At 35.3% G+C, this 21,548-nt stretch overlaps 1 protein-coding gene across 16 annotated transcripts in view; it reads left to right on the forward strand.

The window, feature by feature from the left end:
• Positions 1-21,548, forward strand: part of SOX6 (SRY-box transcription factor 6) — a 666,111-nt gene that overhangs the window by 370,263 nt on the left and 274,300 nt on the right. For all 16 annotated transcript variants that reach the window (XM_062196439.1, XM_062196440.1, XM_062196435.1 and 13 more), the window contains one exon: positions 9,106-9,195. In XM_062196439.1, coding sequence (XP_062052423.1) covers positions 9,106-9,195 — 90 coding nt within the window. The remainder of the gene's footprint in view (positions 1-9,105; positions 9,196-21,548) is intronic.

A 21,548-nucleotide genomic window follows, 5' to 3' on the forward strand; every position in this document is an offset into this window, starting at 1 on the left:
TCATCAGGGAAATGCAAATGAAAACCACAATGAGGTTTCACTTCACCCCAGTTAGAATGGCTCTCATACAGAAATCAACAAATAATAAATGCTGGTGAGGATCTGGGGAAAAAGGTACCTTAACCCATGATTGGTGGGAATGTAAACTGGTACAGTCTATGGTGATACCTAGAAAAGCTGAAAATAGATCTACCATATTACCCATCAATCTTACTCATTTACCCAAGGAAAATATAGTATGTATATGTGTATATATATAGTATGTATATATATATATATATACATATATAGTATGTATATGTGTATATATAGTATGTATATATATATGTGTGTGTGTGTATACATATATATATATATCTACCACAATTTCTTTATCCAGTCATCAGTTGATTCCATATCTTAGCTATTGTGTATTGAGCTATACTATATATATATATATACTATATACTACTATATATATACTATATACATACTATATATATACACATATATGTATATACACACATATATATGGTATGTGTATATATATATATATATAGTATGTGTGTGTGTGTATATATATATAGTATGGACTACTACTCAGCTGTAAAAAAGAATGAAATCCTGTCTTTTGCAACAAAATGGATGTAACTGAAAACTGTTATGCTTAGTAAAATAAGCTAGTCCCAAAAAGACAAATTCCATGTATTTTCTCTGATCTATAGTAACTAAAAGAGTACCAAAAAATGGAATGTATAGGTGTGAAATTGACATTTTGAGATTCCATGACTGTTTAAAGCTCTGGTCTCTACTGTTGAGGAACAGGGTATTTTTTTTCTCCTTACTATTGGTTGAATATTTTACTTAAGTATGTTACTCTTACAAGTATAAAATTTCTTTATTTTAAAGTCAGAGTTACAGAGAAAGAGAGAGAGATCTTCCATCTGCTGGTGCACTCCCCAGATGGCTGCCATGGCCAGCACTGTGTCAGGCCAAAACCAGGTACCGGGGGCTCCATCTGGGTCTCCCACATGTGTTGCAGGGGCCCAAACATTTGGGTCTTCGTTTGCTGCTTTTCTCAGGCCATTAGCAGGGAACCAAGTGGAAATAGAGCATCCAGGACATGAACTGGCACCCATATATGACGCCGACATCACAGGTGGTGGTATTACCTGCTATGCCACGATGGTAGCCCCAAGTTTTCTACTTTTTCTATAGTGGCACTGGGAGTGGTTATGCTTTAATGGATATGCAAGAAAAATTTGGTTTTGAATGACCTTTCTGTTTACTGTTTTAGTTGTCAGGCAGCCTTGGAAAACAGATAAGAGATAAATCTCTAACCTGCACATACAAAACAATATAGTATCTATGAGTGTATGTACAGTACCAATTTTAAGGAATGCCAATGAAAAATTATCAGATTTTGGTTGATCAAAAGTGTAGAAAGAGAATTTTGTGCCTAATATGTTTTTAGCTGAAAATGTGTTTCTGGTAAGTTTCAATGTAGGGCTTTTTTGTCTTAAGGGTAAAGTCTTTTATCTAATAGGTATGTTTTTTGGTTTTTTTTTTTTTTTTTGCATCTAACAGTTCCAATGACACTTCCACTGACTCCCATTGCCACAACACACACACACACACACACACACACTTACTAGCAGTATATCATCTAGTAAAGTGGATGTAGAATTAACATTTTTTCCTGGAAGGAATATATCTGATTTAATGACCAAATCATTTTAAGGCAGCACAACAGAATTTCACAGTAACTAAATCTCTTTCTTCATACCGATCATGCATGTTTTACCCGAGCATTGAGTCATTAGCATGCTTATAATAGTTCTAATTTAGCACAACATTTTCTGAATTTTATCCTTGAGTCATTTACAAATTGTTCATATTGAGTAAACAAAGGAAACAGATTGCATTTTATACTTAGTAATTTATCTCAAAGAAGAGGGGAGGGTTAATTGTTTTAAAGTTTTGGTCTGTTTGGGGAAGTGAGCCTGCTTTTTCATTGCTAGGCATAAATGCTATTTCTCATCTTTTTTGAAGATGGTGGGGGCGACTATGGAGGAGTAAAATGAAAAATTAGGACCAGGACAAGATTGACCACTCCCAGAGGGGAGTGTGGAGCAAAAGGGGAGCTGGCACGAGATTATCCAAAACAGTTGGTGCATTCCTTAATGATCAAGTGCTTGAGAAGTCCAGCTCTTCCTGGCAGAGCATCTGTGTTGATGTTTATATCACTGCCCTGCAGTATGGGAAAGGCATGCTTTCTCTTGCTGCTTGGCTAAAAATAGGATGGAATATAGCATTGTATGAGATATTTTAAGATAGTAAAAACATTTACGAGGTTAAAGGTTTAACTTTTGGGTCAAAAAAGATCAGTGATATAAGTCGTGGTATTCTTTATAGACTGAATTTTATCTAGAGTTTGTTAGTGATTTGGACACTTGGTTAGAGAAGTTATTCTAGGTTTATTTGGTGCAGTCTGAAAAACCCACTCTGCTGTCTTTTCTGTCAGCTTCCCAGCATGAAGAGCAGGCCTGAAAACAGCCTCTATTTATATACCCTTGTTCTTATTTGGAAAATCAGTTGTTTCATTGGGGAGAGAAGGGGGGGAGAGGGATGGCAAAGACATAGGCAGAGCAGAGTGGGAGGCAGAGGCAGACGCAGAGACCGGGTGCTGGGAAAGCGGAGAGAGAGAGAGAGAGAGAGAGAGAGGGGAAGAGAAAGAGAGAGAGAGAAGGAAGGAAGACGCAAGCAGGGACTACGCTTTGTATGTTATAGTGACTTCAAAATAAAACTGGCACATTTTAGTGTCTAATTATTTTTAGTGAGCTTGGAGGGTTTTAATTAAAATTTAAGAGTGCTCTTCAAGCTCTCCAAGCTCCAATTTTATCCCACTGCATTGTGGAGCGCTTGCCACTGTGGAAAAATGTACAGTAACTGGCATGTGCATTTCCATGTTTCCTTATACAAATGTGGGATGGATGATCAATAGGATACAAATATATATATGTATATATATAGTGTATAGTGGATTTAGTTATACACTAAGATCCTGGCTACTTTTTGGGAGTTATCATTGTTCCTGGACGAATATAAAATCTGTTGTGTTGAAAAGGTGATTCCTATGGTAAAAAGAAAAAGGATCTCTTCACTATTTTCTTAGAGTCAATAAAAGCAATTGGAAATCTTCATACACAGTCAGCAGTCATCGTTTTCCTTGCTAAAATATTTTAAAGGTATTTGCTATGTCATGTTTCTAATATTTTAACGTTTTTAACTTTAAATATCTCTGAGGCAAAAGAAATAATAAGTGTTTACTTATAAATTGTTTTAAAGTACAATAAAAATTTCCCACTATCCTTTTGTCCTCCTGATGCTTTAATTTTAATGATAACTTATTTACTCTCTTTTATCCATTTGAAGGACCTTTGTTTTGTGCAGAATAGGAGTTAATTCTGCTGAGGCTTTGTTTAGGAGTAATTTAAAATTGTTCGTAAAACATCATTATACAGATTAGGAAATAAATATCTTACATACTCCCACTTTGCATTTCTTTTTTATCATGAAATTAATCATTAGCAAGCACAAATGTTACTAAACCCTGGTAAAGCATTCTTGACTTACTCAACCTGAAACCCAGGTACTTAATAAGCACAAACATCACTTTGCTATCCATTAAACAGGGTCTTTTCTTTTTTAAATCTCTTCCTGGGGTAAGCATGTGGTACAATGGGCTAAGAGGCTGCCTGTGACACCAGCACCCCAAATGAACCTTGGTTCAAATCCCAGCCGCTCCATTGCTGATCAGGCTCCCTGAGCCAATGATCCTGGGAATGTGTAGAAGATGGCCCAAGTCCTCGGGTCTGTGCCACCCTTTTAGACCTGGTCAGGGTTCTAGTCTCCTGGCTTTAAGCTGTTTTGACCAACAGATAGAAGACACCTTTCTCTCTCTCTCTCTCTCCCCCTCAATCTCATTCTGCCTTTAAAATGAATAAATACATAAATATTTGAAAAAAATTATTCTGAATTGTATATTTCCTTTTTGTTCCCTAGAAAAGTTTTCTTGAAAGAAAACCATTTCATTTTACATAGGAAAGAAAAAATCAGAAACTATACAACTGAGAACTAATTTACAAAGATTCTTCAAAAAGTTTGTGGAAAATGGGATGAAAAGATAATTTTTTGATGCAAAAAATTTAGAAACCATCCAGTTTTTTTCATATTATAAATTTTTTGAAAAAAATTTATTGTGTTATCCCCCCACATACTTTTAAAGATTTATTTAGTTTTTTATAGTCAGGAGTTTTAGAAAGAGGGGGGAGAGAGAGATCTTCCAATCCAGGGGTTCACTCCTCAAATGGCTACAACTGTCGGGGCTGGGCCAGGCTGAAGCTAGGAGCCAGGAGCTTCATCCAGCTCTCCCAAGTGGGAGGCAGGGACCTGAGCACTTAGACCATCTTCTAAAACTTTCTCAGGCGTATTAACAGGGAGCTGGATTGGAAGTGGAGCAATTGGAACTCAGACCAATTGGCACTAATACGAGATGCAGGCATCAGAGGTGGCGACTTAACCTGCTGCACCACAATGCTGGCTCCCTGGAATATGCATTTTTTTTTACAAACTTGTTGAAGATTGCTCATATAACATATCAAGACCTTTACATCCATGCTTAAGATATAGATGGAGGAGAATTTTGAAGTACAACTTTTCATTTTCAATAGTCCTATTTCAGTCACTGTGATTTTGAAAAGTTAGACAAGATAGATGTAAAGTACTATGCTTTGCTGAGTAGGTACTGGTTAATTGAAGCAAATTCTTTCAAAAGAGGATGAGTTGATTTTGTCATATTTTACTTTAAAACTGAAGCATAATGACTTATGCTCATTTTTAGTATGTATATGTTATGGGAGATGTTTTTAAAATCAGTTTTCATGTTATTTGAACGATAAACATGGAGACAGAGAAAGATAGATCTTCCATCCACTGGATCACACAAAGCATGCAATAGCCAGGGTTGGGGCTGGGCCAAAGCCAGAAGCTCACAGCTCCATCTTAGTCTGCCCTGTAGCTGGCAGAGATCCACGTACTTGAGCCATCATCTGCTGCCACTGTCAGTGCACATTAGCAGGAAGTTGGTTTGGAAACAGAGGATCTGGGACTGAATCAGGTACTCTGATACAGGATGTGGGCATCCCAAGTTGTGTACTAACCCCCGCTGAAGGTCCACCCCTGTGATCACATTTCTGTGTTATGCATTGTGATTCCTTATCTCAGCTTCCCGAAAGCACATGGTTCCTCTTTGTTTTTCTTTTAAAGACAACTCACAGTCACTAAACATTGAGTATCCAAAGTAAGAAAATAAATTTTACTCTCTATATATTGTTTTTCTGTTTTGATGACTTTGGCACCATGACTATGTAGTTGTTTTAAATGAATCATGTAAAACATTTATAGTGCAAAATAATCCATGAGTATCTGAGATGTCCAGCCCTTTTTTTTACATTTGGAATCCCACATGACTACTGTGTTATGTTCTTACTCTTTCCATATATGCTACACGAACCAGCCTTCTTTACTTTTATTTTTTTTTTAAGATTTATTTATTTATTTGAGAGGCAGAGTCACAGACAGAGAGAGGGGGTGACTGAAAGAGGGAGATCTTCCGTCTGCTGGTTCACTGCCTGGAGCTGGACTGATCCAAAGCCAGGAGCCAGGAGCTTCCTCCAGGCTTCCCAAGTAGTTGCAGGGCCTAAGCACTTGACCATCATTTACTGCTCTCCCAGGTGCATTAGCAGAGAGCAGATTGGAAATGAAGCAGCTGGGACTCGAATTAACACCCATGTGGGATGCTGGTGCCTCAAGTAGATGTTTAACCTACTGCACCACAGTGCTGGCCCTTACTTGTGTTTAACCTCTGTTTTTCACATTAGTACTAGATCATAACTGGGCAAAATATGATCTAATCAATTGCCTCTGTACAACTAATGCCCTATTAATGTAGTTGAAGAATGCGGTACAATTGGGATGAATCTTTTTAATTAGTGCCTTTACCTGGGTATTGTTTTGAGCAGAAAGTTGGAAAATTAGATTTTTACTTATAATTTTGTATCTATTAAGTATTCTCCCATTTCAAATCAGAACCCTTTTGGTGAGGCTCAAGGTCTAGACTTGACTAGTATTTGATAATAATCTCCTTCTGGTCCTCTCCTTCCTTGTTCTGCTTGCTTTACCTTAAAGCATGGAGTACTAAGCGCCGACTGCGGTTATGTCCTTAGATGTTTGGCAGACAGATATTTAGCAGAGAAAGTGGAGACTTTTTCAGAGAGGCTTCCTTACAATTTTGAGTCTTCCTGCAATATCATAGAATTGAGGTTAAACATTAATAAGGTTGTATGTGGTTAATTTTATTGTCCTGTAGATAAAGGCAATTAGTGATTGTTACTAAATATTTTCATGGCTATAAATGTAGACTTGGTAAGAGTGCTTTATTTTTTCCCTGTTTCTGCTACTGAACTCATATAGCCAGATTCATTACAGTAAGGATTAATGTTCTAATATGAATGTACAATGCTTTGAAATTATTAACCATATTATTAACAAGTAGTGTTTATGTAAAGCTATGTCCATGTGGTTGACTTATGTTTGAAGTATGTGTTCCTGTTGTCCATATAGTTCTATTTTTCTCCCATGAAGTTTCAGCATTCTTTTCTTGGAGTTCTGAAAGATTTCAGGTCTATTTATAGAAATGAGAGACATATTTTAGCCTGTTTTACATCTAGTGTGTATCTAATCCTAGTGTATGAAGTTTCTCTGGATTCGTGATCATTACCAATAAATTAGGGTTTATCTTTTTAAAAAAGATTTATTTATTTATTTGAATGTCAGAGTTACAGAGAGAGGGAAAGACAGACAGACAGACACACACACACATACACACACACACAGAGCGATCGAGCACCTCAATCCGCTGGTTCACTCCCCACATGGCCACAGTGGCAAGCACTGGGCCAGGATGAAGTGTAGAGCCAAGAGATTCTGCAGGTCTCCCATGTGGGTGACAGTGACCCAAACATTTGGGCTGTCTCCCGCTCCTTTCTCAGGCCATTAGTAGGGAGCTGGCTGGGAAGTAGAGCAGCCTGGGCACAAACTGGCACCCATATGGGACACTGGTGTCACAGGCAGTGCTTTACCTGCTATGCTCCAGTGCCAGCCCCCAGGCTTTTATCTTTGATTATTATAATATGTATTCTCAACTCAGTTTTTTTACCAAATGAGTTATACTTTTGCATTTCTATTGGTAATTATCAGTTTAGTGCAATGATACAGCATGTTTTTTTTTTTTTAAAGAATTTAAACTAGGTAGCAGATGAAGTTCAAAACATTATATAGGTTATTCCTATCTGTAATTGAATATTTAATGAAACCTAATTTGAGAAAAAGTAATCTCTGAGAGGCATGGATTCTTAACACTTAAACAGCACTTTTAAAATGCCTTTAGCATGAAAATAGGTGTAGAACAAAATATACCTCATTTTTGAATGTGAAATAAAGAATAGTAGATCATTTTAACAATTAAACGCACATGCATGCAGGCCCCAATGAAGGTCACTAAGAATCAAATTTTGAACCTCATTGGTTGATCAGTCATCGAAGCCGAAAAAAATAATAGGAAAGGATGGAAGAAGGAAAAAGGGAAGACAGGAAGGAAGAAAGAAGGAGGGGAAGAACTAAGGGAAGGGCAGGGAACTTTCACTTAATAGAATCAAGCTGACTTCTGTTTAGAAAGAGCGTTGGTTTCTGTGATAGTCAGCTAGCGTGGTTGTTCTTCATCAGCCCTTTCACAATACACTGATCTGGATTCCATCCGTTTCTTGATTGATTGATAATGTCAGGGACAGATGTTAATTGTTTTTTGCCAGTAGTTTCTGACCATGTAATGGTCTTCTCATCTCTTAACCAGGGCTCACTGCCTTTTTCTAAAGCTTATCTATCTTCTAAAGCCCTTTAGATCCATCTTGACCTTACTGTCATTCTGAAAAATTCAAGGAGGATTTAGAAGCTGGAGAAAAAAATGAAAGGGAAAATGCTAAAGAGATAGGTGCTGATATGGGAGAGAAAAGGCATTTGGAATCGGAGTAATCATTTAAAATAGAATTTTAAAGGAAGTTATCAGAATTTTGACACTTGGAATGCTGAAATTTAAGGGGAGTATAATTTACACTAAGAATTTAGAAACTAAATCTGCATTCCCTTTTGGAAATGTGACCTATTTGTTAAGATTTGAGACTGAAAAGATGGAAGTACATAGTTGCAAACAGTAGCCCTACTTTCAAATACATCTGAATGGAGAGAAAAAGTAACTCATTGAGAAAACTGTAGTAATTATTTAGACATTATGAAGTTTGAATATTTTCAAACTTCATGAATCTTAAAAAAAACAAATGTAACTACTTCCTATAATCTAGTGTGCAATTTAGATTTGCAGCAGCACAAATAATATTTATAAATATATTTTCTTTAATAAAAATATTTACCACTTTTTATGTGAGAAACATGTTAGCAGCTTTCACCACTTAGTGACAGAGAACATCTTGACTTTATTTTCTTCTTGCTTCATCCTAAATGGGTGTTTTACAAAAGTTGTATTTCATTTTAAAGGACTAAGTGGTTACAGGTTGATTGGTCTCTCTGCCCTTGAAGCTTTGTCATTGTTCCTTGCAAAGCACGTAAATTTTGCTTGTATTTAAAAAAAGTCACCTGAATGAAAAGGAATAACATTTAAACTTTCACCTCAGAGGCCCATTTTCTGTCCTTTCAGCTTAAGAAATGATAAATACCAGCAAAATTTTGATAGAATTATAGTACTAAGAAAACATTATTCAGCGTTTCCTTTCTTCCCCTGGACAATTGTTTAAATAATCTTCTGGAAAAAATTATTTTAGCTATGGTACTTTACAGTAGATAGAATAATGTAATTGTTTACAGCCTAGGGTTAGAACAACACCAGCAAAAGTAGCTTTGTGCATTTTTAAATGAGAGAATTCCTCCATAAGCTGGACTTCTGAACTTGTGAGATACACATATTTTTAATACTTAACTTTTGTATTTTCATAGATTCTTCCTGCATGGAAAAACTACTTTCAAAAGATTGGAAGGAAAAAATGGAAAGACTAAATACCAGTGAACTTCTTGGAGAAATTAAAGGTACAATATGGAAAATGTCAAGCATGTCAGTGCAGAGAGGTTATTTTGTATAACAACGTATTTGCTGATCTTCTATACCATAACAATAATTCCTTAGTTCTAACACTTGATTGTAAATGAGTGTAATGTGTCCCTGAACTTTGATTCTTTGTACGGTTTATAGAATGAAATTTTTGCCTGCTCTTTAAACATATAACTTATTGGATATACTGACTCATTAATTAAAAATATGAAAAAGAAAATGTTATACCAACCAAAAGATGACAAAATTGAGTTAAAGATTATCAGCTTTTCCTCTCAAAATCAGACTACTTTAGTTTATGAATTCAAATTATTGATTTTAACTCCTTTTGATCAATAGGGGTCACTTGTCACACCTTTAAAAAATTTAAATGTTAAATGGTTGCATTTTGAGGTGTATTACCTTGGTTTAAATACTACTCCATTACTCACTAGGTGAGTGATGCTGAGAAGCCATTGAATATTTCTGTTTCATATTCCTAATCTCTAAAATGGGGATAATGATAGTACCTTTTTCATTGGTTTATTAAGAGAGTTAATACATGTGAAGCTCTTTCAACTTTGGCACTTAAAGTACTCATGAGTGTAAGTTGTTTTCATTATTAATGTGCCTGAGGGATCATATGTTGATTAATCTCAAACATCTTTCATAGTATCTAACATTTTATTATCTCTGAATCAGATGAGATTGAATATTTTCATTTCTGAATATATGTGATATATGTGTTTGAAGTTATTTTTTTAAAGCATAACAAGAAGTGGACAACCCTAATCTATTCCAGTAATAAGTTAGCCTAACAGTTAGGAAATTATACTTCTTGGTTAACCAAATTCACTCTTGTTGATTCATATATGGAGATGAAGTATTATATTACTAGAATTTTATAGTATGTTACTAGAATTTTTTGTAGCATGAATAAAATCTATGTCCATTGATGAATTCTACCAGTCATCCCTTACCTACAGATGGTCATCTCCCTGATTTGCAGTAACAATTTGGAAACATAATTACATTAGTTTTCTGAATTTATAAAACTGCTTCAAGTGAATCTTCCTATTGTTATAGATAATATCTCACAATAAGCATCTGCCGAAAATATTATTTTGGGTTTAGTAGAGAAAGTGTGTAATCTTCAGGCATGTTCAACTCAGCTGAACAGTAAAAGGAAGTGGTCTTTTTCCCAATGCATAATTAATAACTCATTCCATTAACTGATACAGTGTCAAAATCAAGTGGAAATTTGGTAGTATTTTGAATTTCACTGATTCTGTTTTGTACTCATAAAGGCCGTTTGCTATTTTGGAAAAAAAAGAAGAAACTCAAGTTATAACTGACGGGTAGAAAGAAAGTCATTAGTGACATATTCTCTCTCCAGCTGCAGTAGCATGGTGTGTGCTACTTTGCACGTCATTCTGTGTTTTCTTCTCTTTCCAAAGTCATTGGTTTTATAACAGTGAGAACAGAAATGGTTTATGCAAAGGCAAGCTTTTGCCAGCATGAATAATGGGGTCTAACTTTCTTTTAGTAATGTGAAAACAAACTTTTTTTAATGTTAAGATTAAACCTAGAGTTCTATACTTTAGGGTATTCCCTCATCCTACCTCTCATGTTCGGTACTTATTTATATGTAATTCGAATTATGAATTAAAAATAAAAATAATACTAATCTGAGACACTCAAAATGTATAAAACACAAAAATACAACACTTAGAAAATCAGTCTTTTCTGAATTCTTTCACTATTTTTTTCTGAATTCTGTATGTGATATAGGAACTTGCATTTTTTGCTCTTCTGAGTTGTATGGACATAACAGAAAATAGTCTTACTAAATTATACGTTTTTATTCATTCTACAGTATTATCTCTTTTTAGATTTTAATACTTTGTCACCGTATACAATACATTACATGGAGAATATCTCAATAGTGTATAATTTTTAAGTTGCAAACAACTTAAAGTACCAGTGATATTCAAATAATTTTAGCCAACCATTGCTAAAACTCAACATACTTTTCTATACTAAGTGAGACAAGGCCAGTTACTATGCACTTTAATTGGTTATCATATTCAAAAATATTAAAGTGATATAAATTTGTCTTTGGGGAATACATATTATGGTAGGTTATCAGTATTTAATATTATATTTCAAGCATTGTTTATTTTTAAATATCTCTAATTATTTTACCCTGATTACTAAATTCATACATATTTATTTGTGAGAAACACACATACAAAAAAAGGAATAAAAAGTCCTTAAATTCTACCTGTATCTTATTTTTTTCATTTATTTGAAAGAATTACAGGGAGAGGTAGAGATAGAAAGAGAAGAGAGAGAGAGAGAGTCTTCTGTCCACTGGTTCACTCCCCAAATGGTCACAATGGCTGGAGCTGCACTGATCTGAAGTCAGGAGCCAGCTTCTTCTGGGTCTCCCTGGTGGGTGCAAGGGCCCAAGGACTTCGGCCATCTTCTACTGCTTTCTCAAGCTGTAGCAGAGAGCAGGGTTGGAAGAGGAGCAGCCAGGACTTGAACCAGTACCCCTATTGGATGCTGGTGCTTCAGGCTGGGGCTTTAACTCACTATACCATGGCATCAGCCCCCTACATGTATCTTATTATCTATCCTGTCATTGTTGACTTATGCATCTATGTGGTAGATGTTTTTTCATTTTTAAGATTTATTTTGAAAGAGTTACAGAGAGAGATGGAGAGACAGAGAAAGAGAGAGACAGATATTCTATGCAGTAGTTCATTCCCCAAATAGCCAGCGCTATTTGGCCAGCGCTGGTCCTGGCAAAAGCCAGTAGCCAGGAGCTTCATCTGGGTCTCCCATGTGGGAGGCAGGGGTCCAAACACCTAAGCCATCTTCCACTGCTTTTCCCAGGCCATTAGCAGGGTGCTGGATTGGAAGTGGAGCAGTGGGAACATGAACTGGTGCCTGTATGGGATGCCTGCATCACGGCAGGTTGGTTGGTTTGTTTTAATTTGACAGGTAGAGTTATAGACAGTGAGAGAGAGAGAGAGAAAGGTCTTCCTTCCGTTGGTTCACCCCCCAAAGTGGCCGCTACGGCCGGAGCTACACCGATCCGAAGCCAGGAGCCAGGTGCTTCATCCTGGTCTCCTATGCGGGTGCAGGGGCCCAAGCACTTGGGCCATCCTCCACTGCCTTCCCGGGCCACAGCAGAGAGCTGGACTGCAAGAGGAACAACTGGGACAGAACCCGGTGCCTATATCGGATGCCGGCGCCACAGGTGGAGGATTAACCAAGTGAGCCACAGCACCAGCCCCCATGGCAGCTTTAATGTTAGCCCTGTGGTAGATATTTCCCCCCCACAAAATTAGTTATCATCTTTTACTATTCTTTTGTGATCTATGTTTCTGGATTTATGATATATTATAGATTTTCCCTTGATTGGATAGACCGCTAAAATATTTTGTTGGCACAAAATATTGATAAAGTGAGGCTTCATGATTTATCTGAGCCTTTCTTTCAATATTTAAGTTGTTTTTAATATTTGTCAGTATAAAGAGCAACTTGAACATGGATAACTTCTTATTAAGACTTTTCAGCTTATGGGTAGTTATTTCCTTAGGATATATTCTTAGAAGTGAAATTCTTGGGCCAAAGAGTATGTTCTTCTTAAGAAGGCTTTTGATTCATATTGCTGGTTCCCCTGCAGGAAGGGTGTAGTGTTTTGTACTATCACCAACAGTGTTTGCAGGTGCCTATACTCCTTGCCCGGCTTCAGAAATTTCTTGCTAGTTTGATTGATTGAAAACAGCATACCATTGCTGATTTAATATGTTCCTTTGATAATTAATGAGAATGGTGAGTTTTACATATTTATTTGCTAATAAATATTTCTTCTTTTGTGAACTGCTTATTTATGTTGGATGCCTATTTTCCATTTACAGAACTTGTGTGCTACTTACTGTTTTGTAAGAATTCTCAGAATACATGTTAGTAGTATTAGCTTTCATTTGTCATATGTATCATATTTTGGCCATGCACTTTATTTTATGGTTTTGTTGTCAATATTTTCATCCCTTTTTAAACATGTATTTCTGTTGGGGAGTTGTTTAAAAAGGTTTCCCTACTCTGAGATTAAAGAGTGTTTTGTATTTTCTTCCAATTAGTTAGCTACATTTTAGAATACTTAACTCTTTAATTCATCTTGACTATATTTTGATTGATAATGTTAACTAAAGGCATAACTTTTTTGTTCTCAGATAGTCAAGAAATGGTACCCCATCCCATTTATTAAATAATGTACTTTATTCGTCTTGAATAAAATCCCTTTTATTCTTCTTGAAGCAGCATATTATACTCTGATTATATATTTGGAACCATTTCTCAGATTTTGGTTATGCTTTGGATCTTTCCACCTAAAATATTTTTAGTACAATGCTGTATTATGCTGTATTATATTATATCACATATCTGTTATATATAGTTTATAGTATTTTCCTAAAGTAAATATTGCAAAACCACATTCATAATTTCTCTTTATGTGTTTATATACTTCTCTAAAGTTCATCTTAGATTTATTTTTGCCCTTTGTATTTTTAAATTTTTATCAAATATTTTATTTTATTTTTCATGTTATTTGAAAGGCAGACTGAGACAGATAGACAGTGAGACAAAGATCTTCTGTGTGCTAATACATTCCCCAAGTGCCCACAACAGCCAGGATAATCATGCACTGATGGCACGGACTCATGTACTTGAGCCATCACCTGCTGCTTCCTAGGAGGCACATTAAATGGAAGCTGGCTTGGAAGCCAGGGAGCTAGGACTCCAACTAGACAGTCTGATACAAGATATGATGTCCTAAGCACTGCCTTTTTTTTTTTTAAATAAAGATTTATTTGCTTATTTGAGAGGCAGAGTTACAGAAGGTGAGGTCTTCCATCTGCCATTTCACTCCCCAAATGGCTACAACTGCCGGAACTGGGCCTATCCGAAGCCAAGAACCATGAGCTTCTTCATGGTCTCTCATGTAGGTGAGGAGCCCAGGCACTTGGGCCATCTTCTACTGCTTTCCCAGGCCATTAGCAGGGAGCTGGATAAGAAGTGGAGCAGTTGGGACTTGAACTGGTGCCCATATGGGATGCAGGCTCTGCAGCCAGAGGCTTCACCTACTATGCCACAGCACTAGCCCTCCAAGCAGTATCTTAACCACTGCCCCAAATATCCATCTCTTCAAGATGCTTTTTAAAAAGAGATAACATTTATATAAAATTATAGTGAACTTTTATCTTTACAGGTTTGAATCTTTCCATTCAGAATTATTTACCCAATTTGTTAATGTCTCAAAAATACTTTGTTCTTTTTTTAGGTGCATAATTTTATTTATTATATTTTCTTTTCAATTAATATTTCATTTATTTTTTGAGATAGCATGTTTTTAATTTACATTATACTCAAAGAACTAATCACCTATTAAATAGTTCAACAAATAAAAAGGTGTTTTTACTTTTTATTTGTTGAACTCCTTATTTTATACAGCCAATATTTTAGTCTTTAAATACAAATTCTGGGCATTTATTTTGATATATCCTCCATCATATTTAGTATTTTGTTTTTGTTTTTGTACATGAAATATTCTTTATTCTGTTTTTGTTGTTACTATATCTAGGGATACTAGTGAATTTTGCTTATTTATTTCGCTGGTTCGTTGTATAACTTCACTGTTTATTAAACATGCTAGGGCTTTTCAACTGATATGTTTTCTCCTCCTTTTTGGTGGTTATGTGTCTCCTCACCCTGTGAATTATATTTTCTGTAGAATGTCAAGAATAATATTAGGTAAAATAGATAAGAATATATATTTGTGTAGTTTTTGATATAGGATTTTAAAAATATTTCACTTTCAGTATTCTGTTGATTTTAAGCTATAGTTTATCAATTGAAAATATCATTGTAGGGGTGCTAAAACTTCTATTGGTTAAAACACTGGTTATGATTGACCCATCCCAATATGCCAGTTTGATTCCCAGCTCCAGTTCCCAATTCCAACTTCCTGCTAATGCAGATTCTGCTCAAGCAGTTGAATCTCTGACACCCATTTAGGGGAACTGGATTGAGTTCCTGGCTCCTATCTTTGGCCCTGGTGCAATCTTGGCTGTTGTGGGATTTTGGGGAAGGAACTAGCAGATAAGAAGTCTGTTAGTCTTTGATTCTGTGTCTCTCTCTGCCTCTCAGATATTTCTATTCCTTTAGGCATTTCTTGGATAAATTACATTTTATATTATGGTATATCTTACTAGTTTTATCTTTCAAATTTATTGTTGAAATAAACCCTGATTAGTCATGGTATAGTCTTGTTTTAATGTACTGCATAATTTTATTTGCTCATATTATAGTTGTTATTTTTGCCTCTGTAATCATAAATGAGATTAGTTTGTGGTTTTCCTCATTTGTACTATCTGTTGATTTTTAGTACCAGGGTTCATGTTTGGACTGAAAAGCTTTTCCTTGTCTTCCAGGCTGTGTAAAATACTGACTAGATTACATGTGAATTACTTATTTCTTGAAATTTTGAAAAACATACTCATAAAATATCTAGACCTAGAGTTTTCTTTGGAGATAATTGTTTTCTTATATTTTCTCCTTCTCTTTAAATCAATCCTGCCATAAAATATTCTTTCTAAATGTTATCTACGAAAAGAATTCTTAGATAATTGTATATTTCAGAAATTTTCAAATATGCTAGTATTGACTTAATAAAATACTCTATTTTTAAGCCTTCTACTTATCATTATATTTTCATATCCCACCTTTAATCTTGCATGTTTGTGTTCTCCCTCTTGTCTTTCAATTTTACTTGCCATTTGTTTTTCTACTTATTGTCCCTCTCTCCACACAAAGAATCTGATTTTTGAGTTTATTAGTCAATTATCTGGCTTTACAGTGTGCCTCTTAATTAATCTTGGTTTTACTCTTATCTATCCCTTCATTGTCTTCCACACACTTTTTATTTTGTTTGTTTTGGGTAGTACTTGCTTCCTATGTTGAATACTTTTTTAAAAAATATATTTCATAATAAAATCACCTTTGACAATAAATGTTTCTAGAAATAGCATTATAGCTTTATGCATCCCATAATTTTGTTCCTTTAGAATTCCCATTGTGATTATTTTATAAATGTTCAACATTTATATTATTTTTGAACTGATAAACATTTATGTGTCATTTCTAACTTTATATCTTCTTGAAGAGTCATGAGGTCTGATGAATTCAGGAAAGGGAGGGAACCCCATTTCTGTCACCACTAGAGGTAAAGTGTTGGCATTGGAATGGACGATAAGCATGGGAAATGGGTCATCAACACATGGAACCCTAATAGTCTAACATGAATAAGAAATTATAGTTAATCATTTCTTTTTCTGATTTTACTTTTAAAAAGGGCTCTCACCTTAAATTCTTATGTCTGAATGAAATAAAACAAAGTTTCTAAAACTCCTTGATATAGAGTTAGAATGCCGCTAAAGTTTGAGAAACACTGAATGATAAAATTTTCAGGGGTTGTATACTTAGTGAAATGATTATTGTAGTAAAATAAATTAACATGTCCATAACTTCAGAGTTATTTTTCTTCTGTGTGTGGTAAAAACACCTGAAGTCTACCGCCTTAGAGTATTTCCAGTATGCAGTAAAGTGTTATTGATCATAGTCTCAATGTTTGGTGTTAGCTCCCTATACTAATTCATCCTACAGAGCTGCAACTTTGTTACCATTGACACACATTTCTGCATTTCCTTCTTCCCACCCTGGTAACCACCATTCTTTTGTTATTATTTATTTATTTGAGAGGCACATGTGGGCATGAACACACACACATATTGGAGGTTCAGTTCCCAAATGCCTGAAATGGCTTGAACTCATTGGCATGGCTGAAGCCAGGGGTTGAGAATTCAGCTGGGAATGCAGGTCTCCCATGTGCCATCACCTGCTGCCTCCCTGAACCTAGAGAAGGAAGCTGGAGTCAGAAGCTAGATCCAGAAATCAAACCTAGACAGGCACTCTGATATGGTATGCTGACATCTTAATTAGCATCCTAACCTCTAAGCGACATGCTGCCTTTGTTCTGGAAAATTTTAAATAAAAATATTGTAAAATATATTCCTATTATTCCAAATTAATACTAGTATTTATTATATTTTCTTAATTAGAAGACTAACTTTTAAAACACTGTTTCCTGCCAGGAAATAATATGATAAATAACTTTTTTAAGATGGCTTATTGTTTACAAAGTAAACAAAGTATAAAAAGTTACTCTTAGATTTATATAACATCACTTTCATTTCTATAACAACCAGTGAGGAACATTATTAATAAACTGATTTTACAAATGAGTAAAATGAGATTGAGAGAATTAAGTAGCTTTCAAGGTCATTCAGAAAACAGTGGAGACAGGTTTTTGAATCTTGGTCTTAAAAATGCTGTTTGGTGCACTACAGAGTAGTTCTTAAATTCTTCAGAGTCTTAGAATTCTGCAGTGGGACTAAGACGAAAACAGATTGTGCTGTTTCTCTCTCTCACAACACACAAGCAAGGAAAATAACTCAACCTTTCCCCTTTTCTATTAAAAAGAGACAATACTGGCTGGCGCCGCGGCTCACTTGGCTAATCCTCCACCTGCGGCATGGGCGCCCAGAGTTCTAGCCCTGGTTGGGGCGCTGGATTCTGTCTCGGTTGCTCTTCTTCCATCCCAGCTCTCTGTTGTGGCCCGGGAAGGCAGTGGAGGATGGCCCAGGTGCTTGGGCCCTGCACCCACATGGGAGACTGGGAGGAGGCGCTTTGGATCGGCACAGTGCGCCGGCTGTGGCAGCCATTTGGGGGGGTGAACCAACAGAAAGGGGAGACCTTTCTCTGTTTCTCTTTCTCTCTCACTGTCTAACTCTGCCTATCCAAAAACAAAACAAAACAAAAAAACCAAGAGGCAATATTGCAAAGCAGAACTGCATATATGTAATACTTTTATGGTTTCTCTATCGTAGTACTTATCTTGATCTATACCTAAAGGAGAGAGAGGGCTAGAGAAATAGCAGAATACACGGTAGAACTCAAATGCTGGTAGCCATCTGACTCTATGTATGTTTGAGCTGTGCCAAAGAAATGAGGATGTCAGGATAGTCATCATTATGAGACATTTCTGGATGTAATGGTGACATACTAAATGATGTCGAGAGCATGAGAACTCATCCTCTGCCTCCATGGATGGGTCTAACCTTCTGTGGCTTCTGCAGGAGAATGTTAGGCAGCCTGCCTGTTTTGCACACAGGCCCTTCTGTGCTGTGGCTGGCATCTCCTTGGTGTGAAGGCGCCTCCCTGGGCAGTGTGCCAGGGAAATAGTAATGTTGGTTGTTTGAGTTAGCACAAACTGTTTGTGTTCATGTTTGTCAAACACACAGATTATAAGAGAGACAAAAAATAATTATGTGATATGAACCAAATAAGGAAAATAGTGTTTTCTCTCCTTGGTCATTTATGATTAATTATTTCAATATTTACATTTAGGGATCAAGGTATTTGTGCTTGTAGGTATACTCTCCCACAGCTTATCTAAATGACAGCATTTTTCTGACAGGAAAAAAGTGACTAACCAAATATTTTAAAATAGGAAATACTAGAGATTATTCCCAGCATTTTTCAAAGCCATTGCTGAATCACAATTACTCAGAGTTATATCAACTAATGTGTCTGAGAGTTTTGGTTCTGAAGCCTAAATACTGTTGCAGTTCACTGATAAATACTAGAGGTATTTGTCAGGATTTTTACTAAAAAAAGTAAAAGTAGAGGCTGTATTGCATCAAACAGCACAAATGTATTAGGGTTGTGTATGGTACAAATACTGAATTAAACATGTAAATTTATCATGACACTGCTACTGAGTGCAACTGAGGGCCTGGTTTCGTTTTTGGCTTTGATTGCAAACATAAATCTTCACAGGGGAGCACAAGAGCACAAAAGTCATGTGCTTGTTTGTTTTTTGTTTTTGTTTTTTTTTAAGTTCTTGGTAGATCTTTGAAGATGAAATAGTGTAGATTATTGCTGAAGTAATTTAAGCAATGCTTTTATCGCTAGAATGGCTCCTAACAACATCCTGTAACATTACTGCTCTGCCTACATGCTTCTGTCTTAAATGCCAATTTTTAATCTTAGATTGCTCACTTTTATAGTTAAGGGCCTGACATTGAAGTACTCTGATCACTTGTCCTATACCATACTTAGCCTTTTCTAAGAATGCTGCAGTTTGTAGGAATGGTGCTTCATAGTTGCTATTATTTCTGTTGTAAGCCATCACAGAAGGACTAGAGTGGTTTTACAAGAGCTATGGTTGTACACTTTGCACATTCATGTATAAACAAATTGTTTAATAACCTCCTACTTATACATTTACACCCATTTCTTCACCTGGGAAAACTTATTTAAAACTAGAGATGCTTAGAGGTGGATCATCTACTACTTTTCACATACCTCATTGTTTTTGCTTGTATCATTAGAAAAGCTGTTCAAACAACACTCTATCAATGTTTAGAATTCATATATTTTGAAAATTTTAAATTTTTATTTCAAAAACAAATCTTGTTTTCTCTAGAGACCAGCTGTTGAAAGAGACTTAGAGCACAGACATTTTCTTAGTTTCCTGTTTGTATGAAGTTAAGTAGTAGTTTGCCACTATTTTTTGGTAAATGTGTATATAATTGCAGAACTTCAGAATAAAATCTAGCATCATGGAGTCTCAAAAAATTAGAGCTGGAGGTACTTTGTATATTATAAAATCCAGCTTCTTATTGTCTACTTAAGGAATCCAATATCCAGAAAAGAAAAGTTACTGCTCTAAGTCACGTAGTAAATCTATTAAGGTAGAAACTTATTTCCCCCAAATAACATATTTAGTCCATTTTGTATAGTCTTTTGATGGTCTTGAAATCAATAATGACAAATTTTTGCAGAACCCATGGACTCCTTTGACAACAATGAATGCCCATAGCAGCTAATATTATAAATATATATGCATTATAACACAGCAATACCTGTAGTTTCTTAATTATGCCACTTGGCATGAATGTAGACATTTCAAAACTCTCCTTTGTACTCTTTGTTATAAATAATTTTTACCTCTTTTGAAGTCTGTGTGATATACATATAAGCAATTAAATCCCCGCCCCACTTGGGGTTAGAGACACAAGGTCTTCTTAATTAAAACTCAAACAAAAGCTATAGGCAAAAATTCCTACTACATGATTAAGGTCTAAAGTATTATGATACATTAGAATCATTGTTAACTGTTGGGATTAAAAGAAATCGATACATTAGGGAAAAGATCAGTTGAATCTAATTAGTGGAATCAATGTTTACATAAAAGGATAACAGGTCAGGGTTATAAGACTGGCTAAAATTGTTCTTTATTATTATTACTTTGATGAGATCATATTTTAAATTCATTGATTAAGAATCAGAAACTTCTTTGTTTTGGTTAATTATTATAATTCAGAACATAAACTTAAAAATTAAATCTAGTTTCAAAAATTTCAATTATAAAATTACTTATATGTAAAAATAGTCACCAATGATGAAATATCCCTATTGATTCCATTTTAAAAGGCAACTTTTAGCAGTAGCTCTAAGTATAGAGTAGAAAGCAGACAAAATTGGTTAGAAGTAAAAGATCTAAAGTATTCTTGTACAATTATGATTACATTAAATATGTATTAGTCTATTTGGTGACATATCGAAATAAAAGAGAATACATTTTGATGTGATACAAAGACAACATGTTTCACATTTTTTTCTTCCTGATTGCTATGATGAAAATAAACATTATAACCAGCATGGAAAAGGAAAACTATTACTAATTGCAGCCTAGATTTTAAGTAAAATGAAGGTCATTAGCAATTTCCTGGAAGCTATTCAGATTGCTTACCAGGAAATAGTAGCTAGCAGGACATCTGTAATCCTTCTGTGTGGAATTAGTGAAAACATACGGGAGCTCTAATGATGTGTGTTAGATTTAAGCTGATGGGGTAACCTTTCTCTATCAAAAAAGCTACTATTCTTTGATACAAATGATTTTATTTCAGTATTAATGTACAAACCCAGAATTGAAAATAGTCACTAGCAATGGATGCACCCATACATTTATGTACACTATGAATCAAAGTAGATTCATACTGGAATGAGAGATGACAGGATATCCTTGGAACAAAAGGAATCACAGTGAAATGTCTTTGGGCAAATTGAAAGTAATTTTTCATTACTTGGAATGCTGATTTCACAACATGTTTGTGTGGTGAAGTTAGTACCACTTTTAGAAGCATTTTCCTAT

Source organism: Lepus europaeus, chromosome 7 (genome assembly GCF_033115175.1).
Source record: "Lepus europaeus isolate LE1 chromosome 7, mLepTim1.pri, whole genome shotgun sequence".
Lineage (NCBI taxonomy): Eukaryota > Metazoa > Chordata > Mammalia > Lagomorpha > Leporidae > Lepus > Lepus europaeus.